The 23207-nt window shown below is 34.3% G+C and overlaps 1 protein-coding gene across 4 annotated transcripts; it reads left to right on the top strand.

Moving 5' to 3' along the window:
* Positions 1–259: 259 nt before the first annotated feature.
* Positions 260–22375, top strand: LOC121444889 (male-specific submandibular salivary gland protein-like). 4 transcript variants are annotated; one of them, XR_005973835.1, is made up of 9 exons: positions 260–443; positions 1261–1409; positions 4071–4138; positions 4294–4422; positions 6615–6725; positions 8852–8953; positions 9092–9125; positions 21751–21808; positions 22243–22375. XR_005973835.1 is itself a non-coding variant. In XM_041646811.1 (8 exons), the coding sequence occupies exons 1-7, from the start codon at positions 345–347 to the stop codon at positions 9106–9108; spliced, it is 675 nt and encodes a 224-aa protein (XP_041502745.1). In that variant the 5' UTR covers positions 260–344; the 3' UTR covers positions 9109–9125; positions 13034–13110. The 4 variants fall into 4 exon arrangements, 3 of the variants coding, with proteins under 3 accessions (XP_041502745.1, XP_041502744.1, XP_041502746.1); XM_041646811.1 differs by lacking the exons at positions 21751–21808; positions 22243–22375 and adding an exon at positions 13034–13110; XM_041646810.1 differs by lacking the exons at positions 21751–21808; positions 22243–22375 and adding an exon at positions 10070–10299.
* The last annotated feature ends 832 nt before the right edge of the window (positions 22376–23207 follow it).

Below are 23207 nucleotides of genomic sequence, written 5' to 3'. Positions count from 1 at the left end.
AGAGATTTTCATTTTCCTTCATCATCAATTACATCACTTATTACATATTGATGTCCTTGAAATAATTTATAGATTGCTCTTTCATTTGTAGATATGTCAACAATAAAAGTCATATCAAACTTTCCATAAAACTAGTCATGCTGTTTAAGTAAAATAATATCAAACAAATCCCAACATTACCAATAAGGAAGCATGGAAGAAATATAAATACTAAGAATGAACAACTCCTGTTTCATTCAATGTTTTGAGAAGAGAAAAGTGCTGTAACTGTATATCCATTTCTGATTTTTTGATAACAAGGCTAATTTGAATTGCTGTAGAAGAGAGAAGAATAAAGAAATAGGATGAGGATTCTTCTGCTGTTTGCTGTGGTATACTCTGTTTGGGCTACCAATCAACCTCCATCTAAAATGAAACTTCAGACTGACAAAGACTCTTCAGAGGTACCAAGTGAAATCTGACCATGGAATGAAAAAGTGTGTCTGAGAAGGTTTTGCTGTTTGTCCATGTTTGCATATGTTTTTATGATCCTGTGTGCATACACATTATTCATTCTTATTTATGTATAAAGGTTATTTAACAAGCAGATGTGTTCAGGTCACTCCCTATACCTGAAAGAGTTTGAACTTGCTGTCTTTTCCAAATCACAGTTTTTTTTTTTTTAACGTAAGGATGTTAGTGATACCACTGTATTTCAACAGTAACTTGACTTTGACATATTTAGTTTTTCATATCAAAATATCACCATTTACACATGGATCTCAACAATTAATTCATATTTTATAGCTCGTATCTGTATGCAATATAAAAGTGATTTCATATCAGCTATTTTTCCTATGTGAAAAACAGATGCAGTGAGTATTATAGGTGTTGAGGGGGAAAAGGAAACAGTAGATTAGGGGAAATGGTTCTGTTAGTATAAGGATGAGGAGAACATACTAAGAGAACCCCAAAATTCTTTTAAAATGTTAGGCATCCTGGCACGAGATGGCAGAGACAGCAGCATCCCTGTGGTTCAGTCTCCACATAGTACAGTGAATTGGTGAGTTCTGGAAGAGTTGGAGAATCTTTATCACAAAATTAATGTGGACAGTGATTGAGCAAGACACCTAACTTTGACCTCTGACAGCCACACATGCATTCATGAATTCTGTTCTACAAACACACACACACACACACACACACACACACACACACACACACACACACACACACACACACATATTCACTGACCTTCCTAACTGGCCTTTTCCCTCTTAGTTTTCAGGGAATTTTCGCTCAATTTACTTAACATCTAGTGACGCAAAGATGCCAAAAGAAAATGGATTTCTGAGAATTTATACTCGTAACATTAGATATTATCTTAATCGTAATAATTCTAAAAAATTATCAGTCAGTTTTAACACAAGGTAAGTGACTTTTTAAATTTTAAGATGAGAAACATGTAGAATTATTGCTGGCAAAACACATTAACTATGTGTGGTTGCTCATAAGAGAATTTGATGACACTACTTTACTTGGTCATAATTTCTAAGATCATGTTATAATCTCAACATCTATGTGAATAAATGTTAGGATCACATAAAATTTTCTAAAGTATCTTTATGTTCATGAAATATGAAGACAGTAAGAATGGAACCTTGCTCTTCATATTTTGCAATTTTTTGGTAACTAAATTTACACATGCTCAAACTGGTCTTTATTTCTGTATACAGTTAAAAATGAGTCAGAATTTGTGCATATCTCTCCACCTGTTAATTGATGGTAGTATAAGCATACACCATGTGGTCTAATTTGTTTTGTATTTGTAAAATGTTTCATGTCAACTGAAAATAGTCTACAGAAACACAAATTAAACAATGCATAATGATGTAAGTCTAAACACTGGGCATTTGACAACCAGAGACAAAAATCTTCACAAATTTCTAGCAGATCTGATTGGCTTAGTGAGTTACAGTCTAGCCAAGGATACACAGAAATTAATAGTCTGAAAAAACCCACTTATAGACAAAAAAAGATACATAAAATTCCATTTCATACAAGAAAATATACTGTCCTAACAGTCAAGAAATAATTTTAATCAAAGTGTAAAAAGAGAGTTTTTGATAAAAATTATTCTAGCTAGCATTTATTTTCAACTTGTAATAGCATAGAATGAACTGGAAAAAAGAAAAAAACAGCTGAGTAATTATCATTATTAGATTGACCTATGGGCATATTCATGGGAGGTTGCCTTAATTTCTGTTGGTGAATGGGCAGGCCACTATGAGCCACAGTCAACCTTAAAATGTGGTCCTAGGCTGTATGAAAATGCTGCCTAAGGATGGACCTCCAAGAACATGCCAATAAGCATGGTTTCTGCCTTATCTCACCTTCAAAGATAAACTATTACCAGAAAGTGTAAACAAAACAAATTCTTTTCTCATTCATTTTCTTTTTCTCAGAATGTTTTACAATAGAAAAAGAATGGAACTTGAAAATACTGAAGGTATTTTGTTGACTATAATTAAAATATGATCATTTACGAAAACATATACAACTGATATTTAAGGTTCAAAAATGAGTTAGGACACTCTCTCAATATTATAGCTATCACAAAAAACGTTTTAAAAACAATACAAACAAAAATCCAAATCAAGCTAACCAATCAGCTAAAAAGAAAACAAAACAGAAAAAAATTGCATGATGCAATTTTTTCTTGTGCAGTTTTTTTTCTTACTTGAACATGACTTCAATTTTCCAATTGTAGACTTGTGTTCTAAAAACCAGAGTTGGTGAGAATCTGATAAAAGCTGTGGTGTGTACTTACCTCAGAACCCAGCCTAGCAACTGAAGGATTGAATCAGTTGGATCAGTATTTTATAGGTCACCACAGTTTCAGAATAAATTGAGGACTAACCTGAGCTTTTTAAACCCTGATCTCCAATGAAAAATAAGAGACAGAGAAAAAGAACAAGCAGAAAATAAAAAGAATTGTTTATTATTTGGGGTATATTAGATACCACTATAAATTCTTTTAAATCTTTATAGTGTATTTTCAACTTGAATGTATAAAAAGTTGATTGCTGTAGAACTTGATACAAAAGGAAGGATGAGCAAGAAAGATTTTATGAAAAATTGTAGTGTTATGCACAATGTTCAAAAAATGAACATAAAGGTGTATATTAAAGATGAGAAATAAATGCATTTTAGAAGCAAATTCTGATATTGAAATAGAATACCCTTTGATTATTGCTGAATTATTTTAGTGTTTCAATGGAAATAATTAATATATTAATTTATATTTGTGTTTCAGATTAGGGTATTTTAATCAAAGAATGTTCTTATAAACATGCCTTTCTGTCAAAATACTGATAATACAGGCCAAATTTGTTTTAAAAGTGAAAAAATGTGACCCCAAAATAATATATTAATAAATTGGAATATGATATGTAAATTAGAATATTGGCAGTAGTATATCAAGTTTTAGCTAGTAAGTACACAACTCAGATTTTCTTTATTTGTGATCTCTATGCTCTGCTCATTGTAGATTTAACTGATGTCCTCAATTAAACATTGCCAATAAAAATTGAAGTGCATCTTGTAGTAGTTTGATACTTTAGGAAACTATTATTCATAATTTCCTGCAGTCAAAGTTTGTATTAGTGAATCAGAGAAATATTTTGGGATAGAATAAAGAAAATTTTAAATATGTGCATATATAAAATACAGAGATTACTTTTTACCATGATGTGTGTTGAGGCCTTTCAAGACCTGAATGTAAATCTCTACCAACATGTGAAGAAAATCTCTTCTATCTCATTTATTAGGTGGCAACTCTTGACAATCACCAGCTCTAGGTCATTAACTCAGTCAGAATCTTTTTACAATATGGAGACACATTCTTTTTGCACCACAATGATCTGTTCAAACGATAGATAATTTTAAAACTGGCAATTGGGTATGGAAAGAACCACACTGTAGAAAGGACAATGAGTACGATGAATATAAAATACGAATGCTTACTTAAGATGAAAAATAACATATTTGTAATAACAAGTGGTGAATAACAGATAACTCTTTGCATTTAGGGAGGATGACAATTGTGAAAACCATACTGTTGTAGAATACATTGGAAATCTCGTTCTTGACAAGCAAGGTGTGTATCCAGTCTTTCAGGATGACTGTGCACAACAAATTCTTCAGTACATTCAGCTTGGCAATTTCAATGAATTGTTTTACAGCTACCACCAACTTCTTGAGAAAAGCAGCATAAAGAAGCGAAATTCATTTTGTCTCACCCCCCTCCCCCAGGGAACACCACTGATTCACAGAAGAAAGAAAATGGAGAATATACTGGTTCCAATAGTCTCTGGGCCTTAACTACAAGATTCCGTACCATCCCATATTTCTGGATTTACTCCCCAGATCTTGGAAAGAGAGGTTTGTAAAATCTCAAAACCTGCACCCATATTATCTAAGTCATTCTTTTAAAAATATTGCGCAAGTATATGTACAATACTACAAACACAAGATTATGAGAGACATCACATACTCAAATAAAATGAAAAGTCATTCTAGTTCTTGAGGTTATAAAACATTATTTAGTTTTTGACATTACAGTTACATAATTCCTCCTTTTCCTATCCTCTGTTCAAATATATCTATATGTTGCTCCTTGCTGTTTTTCAAAATCATGACATTTTTCATTAATTATTATTATATTCATATACATATATTTGACATGTATCATATACTTTATATGAAATAATACATAAGTTCTTGTGGTCTACTGAATTCTCAAAATATAGCAACTGTTTTTTTTTTTAAGCTTAACAAAATAGACATGAAGCTGGGTGATGTTGGCGCACGCTTTTAATCCCAGCACTCGGGAGGTAGAGTCAGACGGATCTCTGTGAGTTTGAGACCAGCCTGGTCTACAGAGCTAATTCCAGGACAGGCTCCAAAGCCACAGAGATACCCTGTCTCGAAAAAAAAATAGACATGATTCCTCATTAATGATGTTTATGAGAATGGAAACAATAGTCAGACTACTTAGTCTTTTATTTATGTAAGTTGAGTATGGCATGAAATCAAGAACTAAAACATTCAAATAGTAATCATAAAATTTGAAGTAATTTTTTATCATAATATTTTTATTGGTTATTTATGAAATTTTTATAATGTATCCCTGTAACACTTACTTCTCACTTCCCATGTCTGATCTCACACTTCTGGTCTTCTCCCCAAAATATTTTAAAAGTCCAATTTGAGTTACAATATTTAATATTTTTTATATATCAATCTTTCAACCCAGAGGAGAGGTGCAAATATAGAACTCTGAAAACATGAACCATGTTTTAATTAGTTGGTAATCTTAACTATATATCTTCTTATTTTTTATGTGCATATGAAGTTATTGGATTAATTGAGAAATTGAATGAATGAAAGATAGTTCTAGGATGTTTTAAATATCAATGAGCCACTTGCTATTTCTGTGGGAAATCATTGAGAAGTAATTTTAATAATTTAGGAAATTGAGTGGTCATTAAATGTATTAACCAAACATACTCAGCTATTGAAGCTGCAAAGAATGTTTGAATGTTCTATTCTACTTATGTAGATCCTGTTTCAAGTTTCATTGTAGCACTGAATTAACATAGTATCTAGTAATATTTGTGGAACATTGGAATATTCTGATCTTTTTAGTTATTTGATATTTTCACATCTTCATACATTTGAATTTTGATCAAATTACCACCTCAATCCACCATTTTTAACTCTTCCATAATCTACTCATCATTTCTCTCTCCCAATGTAACATAATTTTATATACACCTTTTTATTCATTTAGCATTATCAGTATGTGCTTGGGTATAGAACCATCCACAAAAGCATGGGCAAGCTATTTGTGTAAACTGTTGAAGTAATGTTGTTCTTTCTCTCTTGGCATCTATCAGCTCCCAACATCTTCTCTGTTTTGTGTGGACATCAACTGATCATTCACTATTAATGTTGGAATTTTACCTGTCTTGATCTTGTAGACGTATCTACTTCTGCTATGATTTCTTAAATATAATGGCCCTGACATATCCAAATAATCTACTTCTAAACAATCTTTTAAAACCTCAAGGTTTACCAATGTTTCCAAGACTTATTATGTAAAAATCCCTGAGGTTTGGTAGCAGTATGGGAAAATATAGAAGCCTCATGTGGTAATGAAAATTCCAGGGTTGGTTACTCATTCCATGCAGATCAATGCTGACTCTGAATTAATCACCATGTACTGAAAGATTAGTTTTCCTGACAAGAACTGAGAGTTTCACTAATCTCTAGGTGTGAAGTCAATTTTTTAGATAAAGTTTGATATGAACATTTAACCTATGACCTATGTAGCCACTGCTTTTTACGACTTATGAATTAATTGGGACTAGGAATGTTTTCTCTTTTATGTAAAGGATATTGAATTGCTTTCCTTATTCAATATTTTTCTATATGTGTGCAACATACTGCTTTTTGGGTATTAGCACACACTGATTATTTTGATGTAAGAACTCACAATGCTATACTCAAAATGAGACTTAAATGGTTAGTATTCATAATGCTCTAAATTCCAAACTCTTATTTCTTCTCAGTCTCAGGCATGGCTCAATTTTCATTGATTAAAGTGTCAGATACCACCATCTTGTTTCAAGTTTTCTATATTAAAAACAGTGGGAAAACAATCAATATGACAGCAGCATTGTGTAAGTATCATATCTGATTGTATGTAGGAAAACTCTTGTTTGAAATTTGAGTGTGGGGATGGAGAGATGGCTCAGAGTTTGAGAGCACTGACTGCTCTTCCAGAGGTCCTGAGTTCAATTCCCAGCAACCACATGGTGGCTCACAACTATCTGTAATGGGGTCTGGTGCCCTCTTCTGGCCTGCAGGGATACACACAGACAGAATATTGTATACATAATAAATAAATAAATCTTTAAAAAAGGGGGGGGGCTGTAGAGATGGCTCAGAGGTTAAGAGCACTGGCTGCTCTTCCAGAGGTCCTGAGTTCAATTCCCAGCAACCACGTAGTGGCTCACAACCATCTGTACTGAGATCTGGTGCCCTCTTCTGGCGTGTGGGCATACATTGAGGCCAAATGTTGTACACATAATAAATAAATAAATCTTTAAAAAAAAAAAAGAAATTTGCCGGGCGATGGTGGCGCACGCCTTTAATCCCAGCACTCGGGAGGCAGAGGCAGGCGGATCTCTGTGAGTTCGAGACCAGCCTGGTCTACAGAGCTAGTTCCAGGACAGGCTCCAAAGCCACAGAGAAACCCTGTCTCGAAAAACAAAATAAATAAATAAATAAATAAATAAATAAATAAATAATAAAATAAAAATTAAAAAAAAGAAATTTGAGTGTGTATTTTACTGAACAAAGAGACCAGGTACCCAAGGAAGTGTTTAGAAGAAATAAGTGTTTCCAAATATCATTATTAATGATGTGCTTTACAGAATTTTTATTTCCAATACCTTTGTACCTACTCTGTGGGTCTGTTTCAGTCTTTACAGATGTTTTGCCAGTCTTTCTGTAGATTAGAATGGTCCATGTGGTCATAACCATAACCAACTGTCACACACTGAATTTCTTGGGTTTTATCACTTAACACAAATGAACATAAAATGTGAGTTCAATTGTCTAAAAACTGAGTCATTGTTAGGACATTATTCTTAACTGGATGCCCTTTATATCATAATATTCATTCACACCATCACAAAATTTAAATAAGTTGCATTAAAATTTTGCTGTCACTAAGATTTAGTCCTTCATTTGTGATGCTTTAAAGCATGTTAACAAATTTGACTCATGATTATCTCCACAAGTAAATCAATTTAATTTTATTCCTTTTGGTTGAATCCACAATTTTGAAGAAGATTGACCTTCTATTAGGGGAGAAGTACAGCTTTCTTTTAAAAATAATACTCTTTATAATATAGTTGCATTATTTTCCTCTTTCTTTTCTTACTTCAAACCCTCCTATGAATATACCAGCCCTGTGTCTCTTTGAAATACATGGCCTCATTTACTTTGACTTAACTTAATTTACTTATAAAACACATGAATAAACCTGTTCAATCTGTATAATTTCACCTCTATGAATATGTTTTCAGAGCTGACCATTTGATACTGAATCACAAAATAGTCAGGTCTTCCATGGGGAAGACAGTTTTCCCACTCTTATTTCTTGGTTCACTGCAATTTTAGAGCTGAGGCCTTCTGAGATTTTTGCCATTAACTTTATCATATCTATTGACATCATTCTTGAACAGTACCCATATAGGCAGCAAAGTAGGTAAGACTTCTTATGTGCAGCTTCTGATAAAGCTAAGAGTACAGGTTTTGGCTTTTTACTTTTGTTTCACCTCAGGAGAAAGGGCAGAATTGGTGGACTATGTAAACAGTTTAGATATTTTCTCCTATTATCCTTGGGGTAAAAAACACTAGGGCATGAATTCTATGGCTAAAAAAGGGCAAAATAAGAAGCTATAATATGCTAATAAGTGTAAAATTCAGATAAAAACTAAACCAAGCACTGACTACATTTTTATATACACATTCTAAATGTTCAAGTATGTCAAGAAAGTTATCTAATCTTTCATGATTTTCAGAACTGGAAAAATAAAATAATTATGAAATTTTGAACACTCCCCAATATTTAAACATAACTTTAAGATGAACTTACTTTGAACAATTACCATTCTGAAAGGAAGGTTGTTGGAGACTATAGGAATTTACAACTATACAGCAAGGTTTAATGACTGCATATTAAAATTTAAACAGCATCAATAGACACATATCCTAATTTTTCTTCCATGAACTATAGCAACATCATCAACTCTGGATAATGATTCAAAGGAAGAGTATTTCAAAGCAACCAATTTATACAATATTCCTTCCGAAAATATCAAAGATATGACACAAACAGGTATTGGTATTTATTTGCTTGCTCATCTAAATCAATTTCCAATTGAGGCAACAAAACACTGATTCTGTATCCATATACAGTTCAGAAAGTCTCTAATTAAGTCGTTATGAATACCTGCTTCTTTGATCTATTTCACAGACTCATGTCCATCCTGAATGAATATATCAAATAGGTGAGTACTACATAATAATTATAACTGTCAACTCATTACAATAGTCCCATTATAACAGAAGAATAGTTTAAGGAAATTAAATCATTTTTTGGTATCATAGTCACCTTTCTAAGGTGATGGACCATCATTACTAAGGCAATCTATAAAATAAAGCATTTAATTCATGGTTTCTTCGTTGCAAAGGGTTAAAGTCAATAACCATTATGAGAGAGAGCATGATAATAGGCATGTAGACATAGTGCAGAAACAGTAGTTGAGAATTTACATTCAGATCCACAAACAGAAAGCAGACAGGAAATTGTCAATGATGTAGGTTTTTAAAACTTCAGAACCTGCCCCCAGGGATACACTTCTTCAATGGAGGCCACTCCCCACCCCAATTTTTCCCAAACAGTTTCATTAACTGGGAACCAAGTATTAAAATGTAAGTATGGATGGCAAAAACAACTCCATTTAGGTCAATGAATGTAATGTGTTGAAAAAGCAATCAAATTGTTATAGGGCAAATGGTGTATTAATTTTATTTGTCAAATATACAATTGATAAAACAATAACTATGATAATTGATTGGCTCCTCTGGGATCTTTTGTAAATTATTTACTTAGAATTGCTAAATACTTCACAATTTTCAATGAAATTCATTATTGTCTTGTATGATGTAGATCCATATGTATATTTGGTGTTTGTGCCTCAGAAATTGGTATTTACATGTAAATTCTCCATTCACATATGAACCACTTAACCATTCCAGTTAGCATATTCACCAGAAAATATATAATTTCAAATACACATCATCATCCTATGGTCTATTTTTAACATTTTTATAACTTAGAATTTATTTATTGCCTCATTAATCATTTGTATATATCAATTTATTTTCCCCCAAACATCAAATAATTAATAACACCTCACGTATGTATTAACTTTCATTTATAATTTTCCAGGTTATAAGAAGATTGAGACAATATTCATCAACACTTGTTCTATGGAATGAGAATCATAGATATAAATTTAAATAATATTTGTCTTCAAAATCACACATTTAGTTTTCTTAGAAAATACACTAGTTGACTTAGGTAGTTGCTTCCATGCTGTTCTCATGTCATAGTTAGTGATACTGTGTTCCTGTATGATTAAATTACTAGATTTCACATATTTACAAATGTGTTCTAAATAAAAGTATCTAACATGCATTATAAATGAGTGATTTATAATGATATATTTTTTCTGAAGTTTAGGAAAACTTAACCTCTACCAGAACTTAGGTGCATATTGTTCATTACCTTGTATGTAACAGAAAACAAAAAAGTTTATTGGTGGATAAACATAGTGCCAACATTAGGAAATTTGATAGTCAATGAATACTCAAAAACATTATCAAAATCGTTTTTGATGTGTATTACTCCATTTACATTAAAATCCAAGAGTGTCAGACCATATAAAATAAAATTTAAAATTTAGCTATGAGAATGTTAAGGGACTAAAAATAGTCTTACCTAAGGGAGAAGACATAAATTGGTTATTCAATACCAAATGGTTGGCATTGAAAACACATGTATAACTAGCATTATACATCCTAAACAGGTTATATTTAGGAATACACAGACACATGAATGTACACTCACATAAAAAGGCATTCCCATTTGATGTATAATTCCCATTTTGTAAGTTTGTTGTAGGTAAATGTAAAGAGCTTTAGGCAAATAAGTTTAAGGAAGAACTTTTAGACCTTTTAGCTTGTTGCTTGATAAGATGCAATTTATATCTGCTAAATGATGAGGCATGAAATTATGAAAATGAATAACACACCTCTTCCCATAGTCACCCATACTTCAACAGGAGCATGCCTAGTAATCCGTCTAAAAATATTCCACTAGCTGGGGACCAAGCCTTCAAACATTTAAGCCTTTGGGGGTTCATTCTTATTCAAATTACTACATTACACACCCTGGTCTCCATAGGCCTGTAGCCACATCATAATGTAAAATTCACTTCATTCATCTTCAAAAGTGTTCAGAGTCTTTCAGTTTCAAGCCTATATAAACATCCAAATTTCAAGGTTTCACCTGAGTCTCAAAACAGTCTTTTAACTATAACCACGTGTATAATCAAAAAAGCAAATTACACTCCTTAATACAAAGTGGTAACAGAATATGTAATGCCATTCCAAAAGATGAGAGAGGCATAGTGAGGAAATACTGGACCAAAGCATGATGAAAACCAATAGTGAAAACTCCAAATCCTGCAACGACATGTGTACTTGAAAAATTTAACTAAATGGTTTTCCCTTGAAGCTTTGAGGACTGCAACACAATTCTCTATATTAGGATGGTTCTCATATCATGTTAACATCTCTGCTTAAAAGGTATCCCAGGCTCCAGAATCTCCAACATGCCAGGATCTCCAACATAACAAACTGTGACCTTCACAGTTTCATGCAATGACTTCACCAGGTGTCTAGTGACTCTGTTGTCACATACCTGGCCTCAGTAGCTTTCCTTAATAGCAGAATCCATAACTCCTTTACTTTATGCTTGTATAACTTCTGTCTTGAAATTTCCTCTGTCAATTATATTAGTAAAAATTTCTTCAATTTATCCTCAGGCAGTATATTTTTGAACAAGAGCATAAAGCAGCCTCATTTTTGTTAAAACACCATAAGAATTGTCTCTAGGCCACTTATTAATATTCTTTCCCTATGAAAGGTTTTGATCTTGACGTACATAGTCCACATCTTAGCATCACTGTCTTCCAAGATCCTACATGCATTGTCCATCAAGCCTATTATACTACATTCAACTGCTTTCCTAATCCAAAGTCCACATTCTGGCAACAAGCAGCATTGTCAGGTATGTCACAGAAATTCCCCAGTTGCTGGCACGGACTTCTGTTTTAGTTACCGTACTACTACTGTGAAGAGGCACCATGACCAAGGCAAGTCCTAAGGGAACATTTTATTGTAGGCTTGTTTACAGTTTAGATGGGTTAGTCTATGTTGAGAACCAGACAGAGAAGATTGTAGAAGAGTTGTTGAAAACTTTACTCCTTATTCTCCAAGCCATATGCAGCAAGGTCTCATGGAGACAGAGCAAGAGTCTTGCCTGGGCTTTTGGAACCTCAAAGCTTACCCCTAGTTGTACACTTCCAACATGGTTATACCTCCTAATTCTCTCCAAAAAAGTTTCACTAAGTACCAGACTCTTAGTGCCATTATCATTTAAATCACCATAACATACATGTCTCATTCAAAATCCACTATTCAGTGGAGTCAGTAGAGGAGTTCTGTGAAGCTTCATGGAGATATATAAAGCTGAAGCCATGGATGAAAGTTTCTTACCAGCTTTCTCTCCATAACTCACTTGTCTTGCTTTTTCATATGGCTTAGGACAACCTGGTGTGGGAGCTCCTTACACTCCTTCAGCCAATGTCCTTTAAAAAAGGGTGGGGGAGAAGTGTTGTGAGACAATAATCTATACCCTGGCACCTGTATTTTTAATAAATACTGATTGGCCAGTAGTGAGGCAGGAAGTAGAGGTGAGGTGATGAGAATTCTGGGAAGAGGAACAAGTAAGTCTGAAGCGGTCATCCAGAGGCAGAGGAAGCAAGATGTGACTGCCCTGCCAAAAAGGTGCCAAGCCACGTTGCTAACACAGACAGGAATTATGGGCTAATATAATTTATAAGAGTTAATAAGAAACCTGAGCTAATAGGCCAATCAGCATTTATTTAAAATACAAGTGACAGGGTACAGTCCATTGTCCCACAGCAACAATCTACCTAGGAATGTCATTGTCCATATAGTCTAGACACTCTTCTATCAATCATCAATTAAGGAAATGGTTCACAGATATGTCCACAGACAAATCTGATGTAAATATTTTCTTAATTGAGTTTCCCACCACTTATAGGACTATAGTTAGCATCAAGTTGACAAGGAAGAACTAAGAAGAAACGTAAGAAGAAAAAAGAAGAGGAAGAAGAGGAGGAAGAAGAAAAAGAGAAAGTGGAGGAGAGGAAGAAGAGAAGAAAGTATAGAAGAAGAAGAAAAGAAACTAACCAGCACATTTACTACAATAAAGTGGGTCTGTACTCTTCAGAGCATAAGAGTAGACACAATTCAGATATTCACAAAAGAGATAGAAATTCTGGAAAATTATAAATGATAAGATTTATCATGTAGTAATTTATAAAATGAAACATAACTCTTGATGTTCCACTTCTCAATAAGATTAACAGAAGAATAAAATTTCTTCAAAAGTAATCAAAAACATCATTGTGAATTATATTTACACTCCTTTTCTCCCACCAGCAATGGAGGAGTGTTCCACTTTATCTGTATCCTCTCCAGCATAAGCTATTATTGGAGTTTTTGATGCTAGCCATTCTGACTGGTGCAAGATGGTATCTCAGAGTCTTTTTGATTTGTACTTAACTGATGGCTAAGGATGTTGAGCAATTCTTTAAGTGTCTTTTGGCCATTTGAAATTCTTCCCTTGAAAATTCTCTATATAGCTGTACCACATTTTTAATTGGATTTTGATATTATAATATCTAGTTTCTTGAGTTCTTTATATATTTTAGAGATAAGTCCTCTGTCAGATGTGGGATGGGTGAAGATCTTTTCCCATTATGTGGGATGTTGTTTTGTCTTATTGATTGTGTTCTTTGCTTAACAGAAGATTCTCAGTTTTAGGATATCCCATTAATTAATTGTTGTTTGCAGTTTCTATGCTACTGGTGTTATATTTAGGAAGTGGTCTCCTGTGTCCATGTGTTAAAGGTTACTTCCTACTATCTCTTCTATGAGATTCCTTGTGGCTGGATTTATGTTGAGGTCTTTGATTCATGTGAACTTAAGTTTTGTGCAGCGGATAGATATGGATCAATTTGCATTCTTCTACATGTTGACATCCTGTTATGCCAGGACAATTTGTTGAAGATACTGTTTTTCCATTGTATAATTTCAGTTTCTTTGTCAAAATCAGGTGTTCAAAGGTGTATGGATTAATATCAGAGCCTTCAATTTGATTGATTCCTTTGGTCCACCTATGTGCTTTTATGCCAATACCAAGCTTTTTTTTATTACAACACTGCTATAGTAGAGATTGGAGTTAGGTGTGGTGATGCTTTCAGAAGTTGCTTCCTGGTGTCTGTGAAGAGTTGTGTTACTTGCCCTTTTTCTTTGTGGCTCTTAATATTCTTTCTTAATTTTGTATGTTCAGTGTTTTGACTATTATATGGTGATGGCACATTTTCTGGTCCTGTCTCTTTGGTGTTCTGTAAGCTTCTATTACCTTCATAGACCAATCTCTCTTCCATCTCTTGTAATCTGTTGGCTATGCTTGTATCTGTAGTTTTTGTTCATTTATTCAGATTTTCCATTTCTAGAGTCACCTCAGTTTGTATTTTCTTTTTGTCTCATTTTAATTTTCATGTCCTTAGTTCTTTGAACTGTTTGCTTCATGTTTTTGATAGTTTTTCTTGGGCTTTTTGGCTTTTAAGAGATTTATTGATTTCCTACAACTTTTTCTTTTCCTCCATTTTTTAAGGAAAATTTTTCATTCCCTCTTTAAGGGTTGCTTTCATCTTCATAAAGTTAAATTTAAGGTCATTTTCTTCTGTTTCAACTGGGCTAGGTTGTTCAGGTCTTCCACAGGTAGTAGACAATTCAAAAAAAGTGTGTATTCTAGACACAGCAGGACTGTTGCAAATATTAACTTTTAGAGACTGTGATAACAAGAACGATGTGTACTAGTTCAATACAGAAAAAAAATGACCCTAAAGAGAGAAAAGTGGGCACAAAGTCTCATCAAGAAGTTATTTGCATATGGTACCATTGAGAGAGGAAAGATCAGCTGTCTTAATGGCATGTCCCTGGATATAGTAACCACATGCTCAGGAGCGAAGGAGAACATAAAACGAATTCTGCTTGTTTTGTGTGTATATATGTTTTCATTTTATTTTTGTTTTGAGGCAGAAATAATCAGGAATTTTGTTGGGTTAGAAAATGGCTTGGCATAAGCCTTCTAGAGAAAAAGAAAGCCTGTCTTTCTTTGTCATGGCAAATAAAGTTCTCTAAATATTAAATATGTCCATGTATCATTAGCCTTTCTTCTGCTTTGTGTTGCCCACATGCAACTAAACTAGAGGTCCTAGGGGATATACAGAACACTGTACTTTATACTCATCTTATTCCTTCAACAGACCACGGACCTCCTGAAGACAGAGGTCATGATCTTTGTGTTCTTGTTTTCAGGGGCCAATATGGTGCCTCACCTAATCCAGGCTATGGGCAGCTACTTGCTAGCTGACCTGCTCCCTAGATTACTGCTTGACAGACTTCAGCAAGAGAAAAACTTTTTTATTACTTTAAAAATAATGCTAAACAAAATTCCCCCTGCCACTCCTCCTCCCACTTCCCTCCCGCTTCCGAAACACTTCCTTACCCCCACCCCCACCAGTCCTAAGAGAGGGCAAGGAACCCTGCCCTGTGGAAAGTCGAAGGCCCTTCCAGGCTGGGCAAGGTATCCATCCAAAGAGAATAGGATCCCAAAAAGTCAGTTCATGCAGTAGAGACAAATCTCAGTGCCATTATCATTGGCTTCTCAGTCTCACCCAACTCTCAAACACATTCAGCGGAACCTGTTTGATCCCATGCTCATTCATTTCCAGTACAGCTTGATTTGGTGAGCTCCCATTAGCTCAGGTACACTGTCTCAATGGGTAAAACCCTCGTGGTCCTGACTTCCTTGCTCATATTCTCCCTCCTTCAACTCTTCAACTGAACCTTGTATGCTCATCCAGCGCTCTGATGTGGGTCTCTGCCTCTGTCTCCATCCATCACAAGAAAAAGGTTCTATGGGGATATTCAAGATAGTCATCAGCCTGACTACAGGACAAGGCCAGTTCAGGCCCCTTCTCCTCCACTGTCAAGGGTCCTAGTTGGGGTCATCCCTGTGGATTCCTGGGAACCCCTCCAGAGCCAAAACTTTTGCCAACTCCACAATGGCTACCTCAAGTAAGATATCTCTTTCCCGGCTCCCATATCCATCCTTCCTCCATCTCAACCATCCCACTCCTCCAAGCTCTCTCCCAAGCTCCTCTTCTCCCTTCTCCTTTCCCCTCTTCCCTTCCCTTTACCCCATATCCCCATGTTCCCAACTTTTGCTAGGCAATCTTGTCTTTTTCCAATTTCCAGGTAGATCTATATATGTTTTTCTTTGGGTTCTCTTAGCTTCTCTAGGATACAAAACTATAGGCTCAGTGTCCTTTGTTTATGGCTAATGAGTGAGTACATACCATATTCAGATTTTTGGATTTGGGTTATCGCATTCAGAATAGTGTTTTCTACTTCCATCCATTTGCATGCAAAATTCAAGATGTCATTGTTTATTATCACTGATTAGTACTTTAATATGTAGATGTGCCACACTTTCCTTATCCATTCTTCAGTTCAGGAGCATCTGGGTTGTTTCCAGGTTCTTGCTATTTCGAATAATGCTGCTGTGAACATAGTAGAACAAATACTTTTGTAGTATGATTGGGCATCTTTGGGGTATATTCCCAAGAATGGTTGGTATTGCTGGACCCTGTGGTAGATTGACTCCCAATTTTCTGAGAAACTGCCACACTGATTTCCAAAGTAGTTGCACAAGTTTGTATTCCCACCAGAAATAGTTGAGTGTTCCCCTTGCTCCACGTCCTCTCCAGCATAAGTTATCATTGGTGTTTAAGATTTTAGCTATTCTGACAGGTGTAAGATAGTGTCTCAAAGTTGTTTTGATTTGCATTTCTCTGATGACTAAGGAAGTTGAACATGTCATTAAGTATCTTTTGGCCATTTGAAATTCTCCTGTTAAAAATTCTCTGTTTAGTTCAGTTCCCCATTTTTAATTGGGTTATTTAGAGTTTTAATGTCTAGTTTTTTGGTCACTTATTTGTCTGAAGCATGGTTGGTGAAGTTCTTCTCCCATTCAGCAGGATGCTTTTGTCTTATTGGCTATATTCTTTGCTTTACAGAAGCTTTTCAGTTTTGAGGTGCTCCCGTTTATTCAATGTTGCCCTTATTGTCTGTGCTACTAGGTTTATATGTAAGAAGTGGTCTCCTGTGCCCATGTGTTGTAGAGTACTTCCCACTTTCTCTTCTATCAGATTCAGTGTGTTTAGATTGACATTGAGGTTTTTAATCCATTTGGACTTGAGTTTTGTGCATGGTGATAGATATGGATCTATTTTGATTCTTCTACAGATGTATAGAGCCCTTTCACATTTCCAGAAATTCATATGAAGAATAGAATAGTAAAGTGTCAATCAAGCCAACATACTGATATTTAGAATGTAGGGATAGTGTGAAGAAAGCCCTAAAATTTATAGAAGAGTAAAAGCATAATGAAAAAATATTTAATATTTTAACAGTTACCCCAGATATATTTCTTGCAGTTCTGCACACACACACACACACACACACGTATTATATGTAGACACATTTCTGTGTTTTAGGCTGAATCAAGAGTGCAAAAAACACAAAATTCATGCAAAGCATGAATCAACCAGATTTTACATAGCATTGTGTGATGAGTGCCCAGACTCTATGGATTATTAAATATTACTATATGGTAAATTCAAATTCAAAGTCATGTTATTTACTTTTCTCCAACTTCTGTAAATGTCTCTAATTAGTGGGGCTTCAATCTGTTTACATGTGCCTCTATAATTAGCAGTTTTAATTGGGTAAAATTGCTTCCTAGAATACAGGTCAAGTGTGTGAAGAAGGGCCTTGTGATGAAAAGCAAGCTTGAAACAAGGAAACATTTGGGGGCTCCCACAAAAAAATTTACATGTATTATTTTAAATATAAACTATTAGGAACTAAATTTTCTAAATAAAAGAGACAAGAAGGGAATTAATATGTGAAAATTGTTTGGTCTGTAATTTGATATTTTTTTTCAAAGTTCTAATGGCAAAATGTATTCTCAGAAGGCCTCAAACTACACAAAGAACTATAGGCAACAGAGGAAAGCTGGGAGCAAAAGTGACACTCTGCAGAAAAGATTATAATTTTTGGATGTCTAAGGCCAAATGTTCAACTTCTAAAACATTCATATAGATAGCATATACACTCCATACATTATATATATACACACATATATAAAAACATACTTAGAGTAATATACTTTAAAATGAGTGTTAAATCTTTTCAAATCTCAGACCCAAAGAATTGAATAAAATTTCAGTTTAATTTGTGACAAGTATGTGATTATATATATATAATTTTATTATTTCATACATTATAGTGTGATTTGATCAAATCTTCTCCCATTGCCTCTCCTATAAGTCATACCCTATCCCTCCAAGAATTTTCCTTCCATAACCCTCCAGTTCTTCTTGCCAGAAATACCAAAATCATTGCCTTTTCATCCTCCCATTTTTGACTCATTTTGATTAGCATCATTATGTTTTATAAGCACATACAAATGACAGACATGTGACTGATAGCAGCCAAGTTATGGAGAGCATTCTTTAAATTAAAGTAAGGAAGCTCGGAATGTTGATAAAGACAAGAGGATTAGCAAAATGATTCTTAGAAGATACAGATAGGGGAAAATAATATTTTATACTCTTCTAAATAATTTTAAAAAATGTGACAAGTGTTAAAAAGCTGAATTTGTGAAATCCAGTAAATTACTGATCTTGGGTCAATGTCACTGGGAAGGCAAATTACATTATTTCCTTAAAGGACTAATGCTCTTGTCTTTCTCTTTTTAGAGATAAAAGCCTTCTTAGGAGTAGATCTGCCTTCTTTGTGCTGTTTCTTATCTTGTTGATTAATGGAATATAATGAAATGTAAAGTTTCTACCCTGGATATATGTTATAAAATCTATTGTATTGAGAAGTAAAAGAGATTTTCCTAATGAGCCTTTATTGTCAAAGTAACACCAATCTCCTCTTAAGAGTTAACTCTAAAAATAGAAATCAAATCTGAGACCATAGTCCCCAAATGTTTTTGGTGTCCTTGGCATTTAGGAAGAACAAGGGTGCCAAGTGGGCCAAGAGTTTGGTCTTTTAGCCAAGAAGAAAATAGGCAATTTTCTTCATTATCATTTATCCTATAGTACTGTCTTAGCTTAGCTTTCTCTTGCTTCAATGAAACACTATGACCAAAAGGCAAGGTGGGGAGGAAAGGTTTATTCGGCTTACACTTCAGCATTGTTATTTATCATTGAAAGAAGTCAGGACAGGAATTCAGGCAGAGCAGGATCTCAAAAGCAGGAGCTGATATGGAGGCCATGGAGGGGAATTACTTCTGGTGTGCTTCCCATGGCTTGCTCAGCCCACCTTCTTACAGAACCCAGCACCAAAATCCCAGGGATGGCATCAACCACAATAGGTGTGGCTTCCTCCACTGATCACTAATTGAGAAAAATTTCTTACAACTGGATCTCATCAAAATATTTACTCAACTGAGGTTCCTTTCTCTGATGACTCTAACTTGTGTCAAGCTGACACACAAAACTACCAAGTCAAATACCCAGACATTTTCTCCCTCCTGTTCTCATCACTTCTCCTTATAAAGTGGTAACTATAAATGCTATTATGAAATTAGATTTTTGCACCTTAATGTCATCAATCTGAGTGGAGAAAATGGGATATGGTTTTCATAGTACCTCTCCACTGTTTTGTGTAAGAGATCCAAAAAGTATATCTCTGTTGGGGAATATTATTTTATGGTGTGTTACTTTTGTTTATGTTGCATTTGTTTAATTCTCTGAAGCTGTATTACAATGCCTGCCTAAAACCTCTAATGTTCTAATAAGAGTTGAACAGCCAATATAGAAGCAGAAGAGAGAAATAGGCAGGGCTGGAAGGCAGAGAGGATAAATATGAAAAGAAATTTGGTAGGGTGGATCTGGGAATAAGAAGGAAGGGAGAGGACTTCAGAAGCCAGCCACACAAGTCATCCAGCCACAGAGAAAGTAAGACAAAGAAGTTATATGGGAATAGAGAAAGATAAAAGCTCCAAGGCCAAAGATATATGGGATAATTTAAGAAAAAGTGACAAGAAACAAGACAAGCTGAGACTGGGAATTCATAACTAAAAATAAAACACAGAGTATGATTTATTTGGGAGCTGGGTGGTGGGCCCCACAAAAGGCTAAAGATTCAAATGAGTAAAACATGAAACAACATACATCTGTTTTTCTGTGTATAACTCTCAGATTTAGGAAGGTAAGAAATTTTCTGTTTCATTGAAAGAGAAGTACATTTCAAAATGAAGGGAAAATTTTTTAGCATTATACCGCCAAAGGCTCTAGTTTGCAGGAGATGACAGATTTTACTTTTGATTGTCCCAATCAAAATCTCTTCATGGGCTGACTAATCATCCCTCAATTAAGCTAGTCTTCCTCTTTTTTGTTTTAGATAATGCATTCAGATTTTCTTGTACTGTTTACATTTTCCCAAATTCTGTCCAACTATGGAAAATCACCCTGCCATCTTAAACTTTAAATGGAAATTCTTCTTTAGCAAAAAAAAAAAAATTAACCTCCTAATTTTTTATTTTATTTCCTGATTATTCTCCTACACTAAAAAGTGTACATGTAATCTTAAAATTAAAAAAATCTCCCTCAGATAGCATTATGATATTTATCCGAACATAACACTGTGATATTAGATTTGATTAAATACTTTTATAATATTTGGAAAGTTATACATGTTATCCAATGAGATTAATCATAGAGTAAATTTACAATCAAGTATGGATAACTTTGATATTAAATTAAGCAACTATAAACAACATTGTTCATGAATTAGACAAGGATGACAGTGAGCTATCAGTATGTTCTGGTACACTAATATAATAAAATTAACCCAAAATTGTAGATTCAAAAAGAAATTTAATGAGAACAAATGATAAGACTTTTTCCTCACTGATATGTTCTGTTAGATATTATATAAAATGCTCCTTTGGATAAGATGATATGTTAAATTCAAGGTATAGACAAACAAATCAACTTTGAAATGAATTGGAAGTGTTTCCTTGAAATTAGGGGGTTATTTTAGAAATACCCACTTAATGAAGTATCACAGTTACTGGTCATCAACATGTATCACTTCATCTTTAAAAGTAACTAATAACTTTGGTGTCAGTATGTATTGATTATCTAATATGTGTGTGAGTCGTGGTTGGAATGAGAAAGTCCCCCATATGTTTCTGCATAAAAACCTTTGGTTCTCAGTGTATGATATTCTATATGAAATTCTAGATCATGTGGAGATCAAGAATGCATGCCATTGGAGAAAGCTTTGAGATAATATAGATTTACCACACTTGTTTGCTCGCTCTAAGTGCTGTTTATGATAAATGATATGAACTCTCAGCACCCTGGTCCAAGTCTGCATATGTGCTTCTTTCTGCCATGATTATCTTAATTGAAGGACTTTTTACTCTCTGGAAACATAGGCCCAAATAATTTAATTATTTCATAAGTTGTAATGATCATGGTGATTGTTTTTTTTTCATTGCTGGTTTTGAAAAACTCTATAAGGATTGTGCTCTCAAGTGTATAAAATCAACTGTATACATCATATTTTCCAATAAGAGAAATACATGATCTATATTTCCAGATCATTCTCTTCAACAATTGAACTACCATGTTTTGAAGAAGACAGAAGTCATGCACAAGTAAGGCATCTGTTTGAGTGAAGCAGAAGGATATCTTTGGTCTGATTTGTCATATTTAGTTTGCATATTTAAGATCTCATGGTATTGTGATAATGTGGTGATGTGGCTGTTTCTGTGTCAATTTCACTATAATTGAAGAATAGTTTGGATATGCATTATGAAAGTTAAGTTTTCTCAATTTGACACAAACATGTGTCTTGTGAAAAGGCAGAAACACATTGTCGTGATGCTAAAACCAGAAAGACCTCTGGGCTTGTGGAGGGACATTTTTGCTTAGTATTTATATGTAAAATCCCAACAGAGCTTGACTCATGACATTTCTGAGCATGTGGTTAGGAGTTGTAGAAGAAATAAGACTTAGCAAGCCATAAGGATCAAGCCAGTAAACAACACTCCTCTACTCCTCCACTCATCCATCGCATCTTTATTTCCAGCCTCCAGGTTCCTTCCCTGAGTGTCTTCCCTGGACTGCTTCAAGGATGGATTGTAATCTGCAAACCAAAGATGATGTTTTCAAATTGCTTTTTATCAGTATTTTATCATCACAATACCAAAGCAAACTAGAACATACATGGTTGGCATTAGCACTAGTACACTAAAGGCTTGTTTGTGTGTGTGATTTCATGTGTAAATATTAATGCATGGGTAAGGCTCTCTTGTGTAATTATGAAAATGTGGCAGTGAGAGATAGGCCTATGGAGCATGGTACTTTGTAAGAGTCTTTCACTTGTACATAGAAATCAGAAATTTCCCCATTCTTGTTAGTAGTCACTAAAAACACCTCTGCTTCAATTTCCTCAGTGCTGAGATAAAAAAGCTTCCCCCCACACCTGGTTTATTCATATAGTTTCTGGTGATCTAAGGTACTCAATATTCCATTGCATTTATTTTATAAAATAAGTCATCTCCTTGACCCTAAGAAACATTTCTTAAACAACCTTATTTTGACCTGAATTAATGAGATTAAAATTTTATGAGTATGATGTAATTTTTACTATATTAATAATTAACATAAGATTATGTGCAATATTGAACTTAATGTTTATTGAACTCAATGTTATTGCCATTGAAAATTTTCACATAATACTGATACAATGAAAATATTTAAACATTATTAAGCATATTTTCAGTGTTGAAACTAAATTTCTGTTTTTATAAATGCTCATTCATTTTAGAGTGACTGTGCTCAAAGGCCGATAAACCAGAAAAGATCTAAGAGAAGTGGAAATAGAAATTTTCACACGTGAATAGGGGGGTTGGTAGCACAGCACAAATGGTGTGAAAACAAGGCTAAAATACAGGTGCATTATCAGATGCTAAAGGAGCAATAGAGGAGAGGCATAGGTAAATAAATTCATTGATAAAAATGTGATTTACATGTCACAGTGAAACATGAGCT

The sequence above is a fragment of the Microtus oregoni genome, unplaced genomic scaffold (assembly GCF_018167655.1).
Source record: "Microtus oregoni isolate MIOR12 unplaced genomic scaffold, Mior012 000145F_ref0000173, whole genome shotgun sequence".
Taxonomy (NCBI): Eukaryota; Metazoa; Chordata; class Mammalia; order Rodentia; family Cricetidae; genus Microtus; species Microtus oregoni.
The sequence above is the reverse complement of the archived record's forward strand: the minus strand, read 5'-3'. Positions and strand labels throughout refer to the sequence as shown.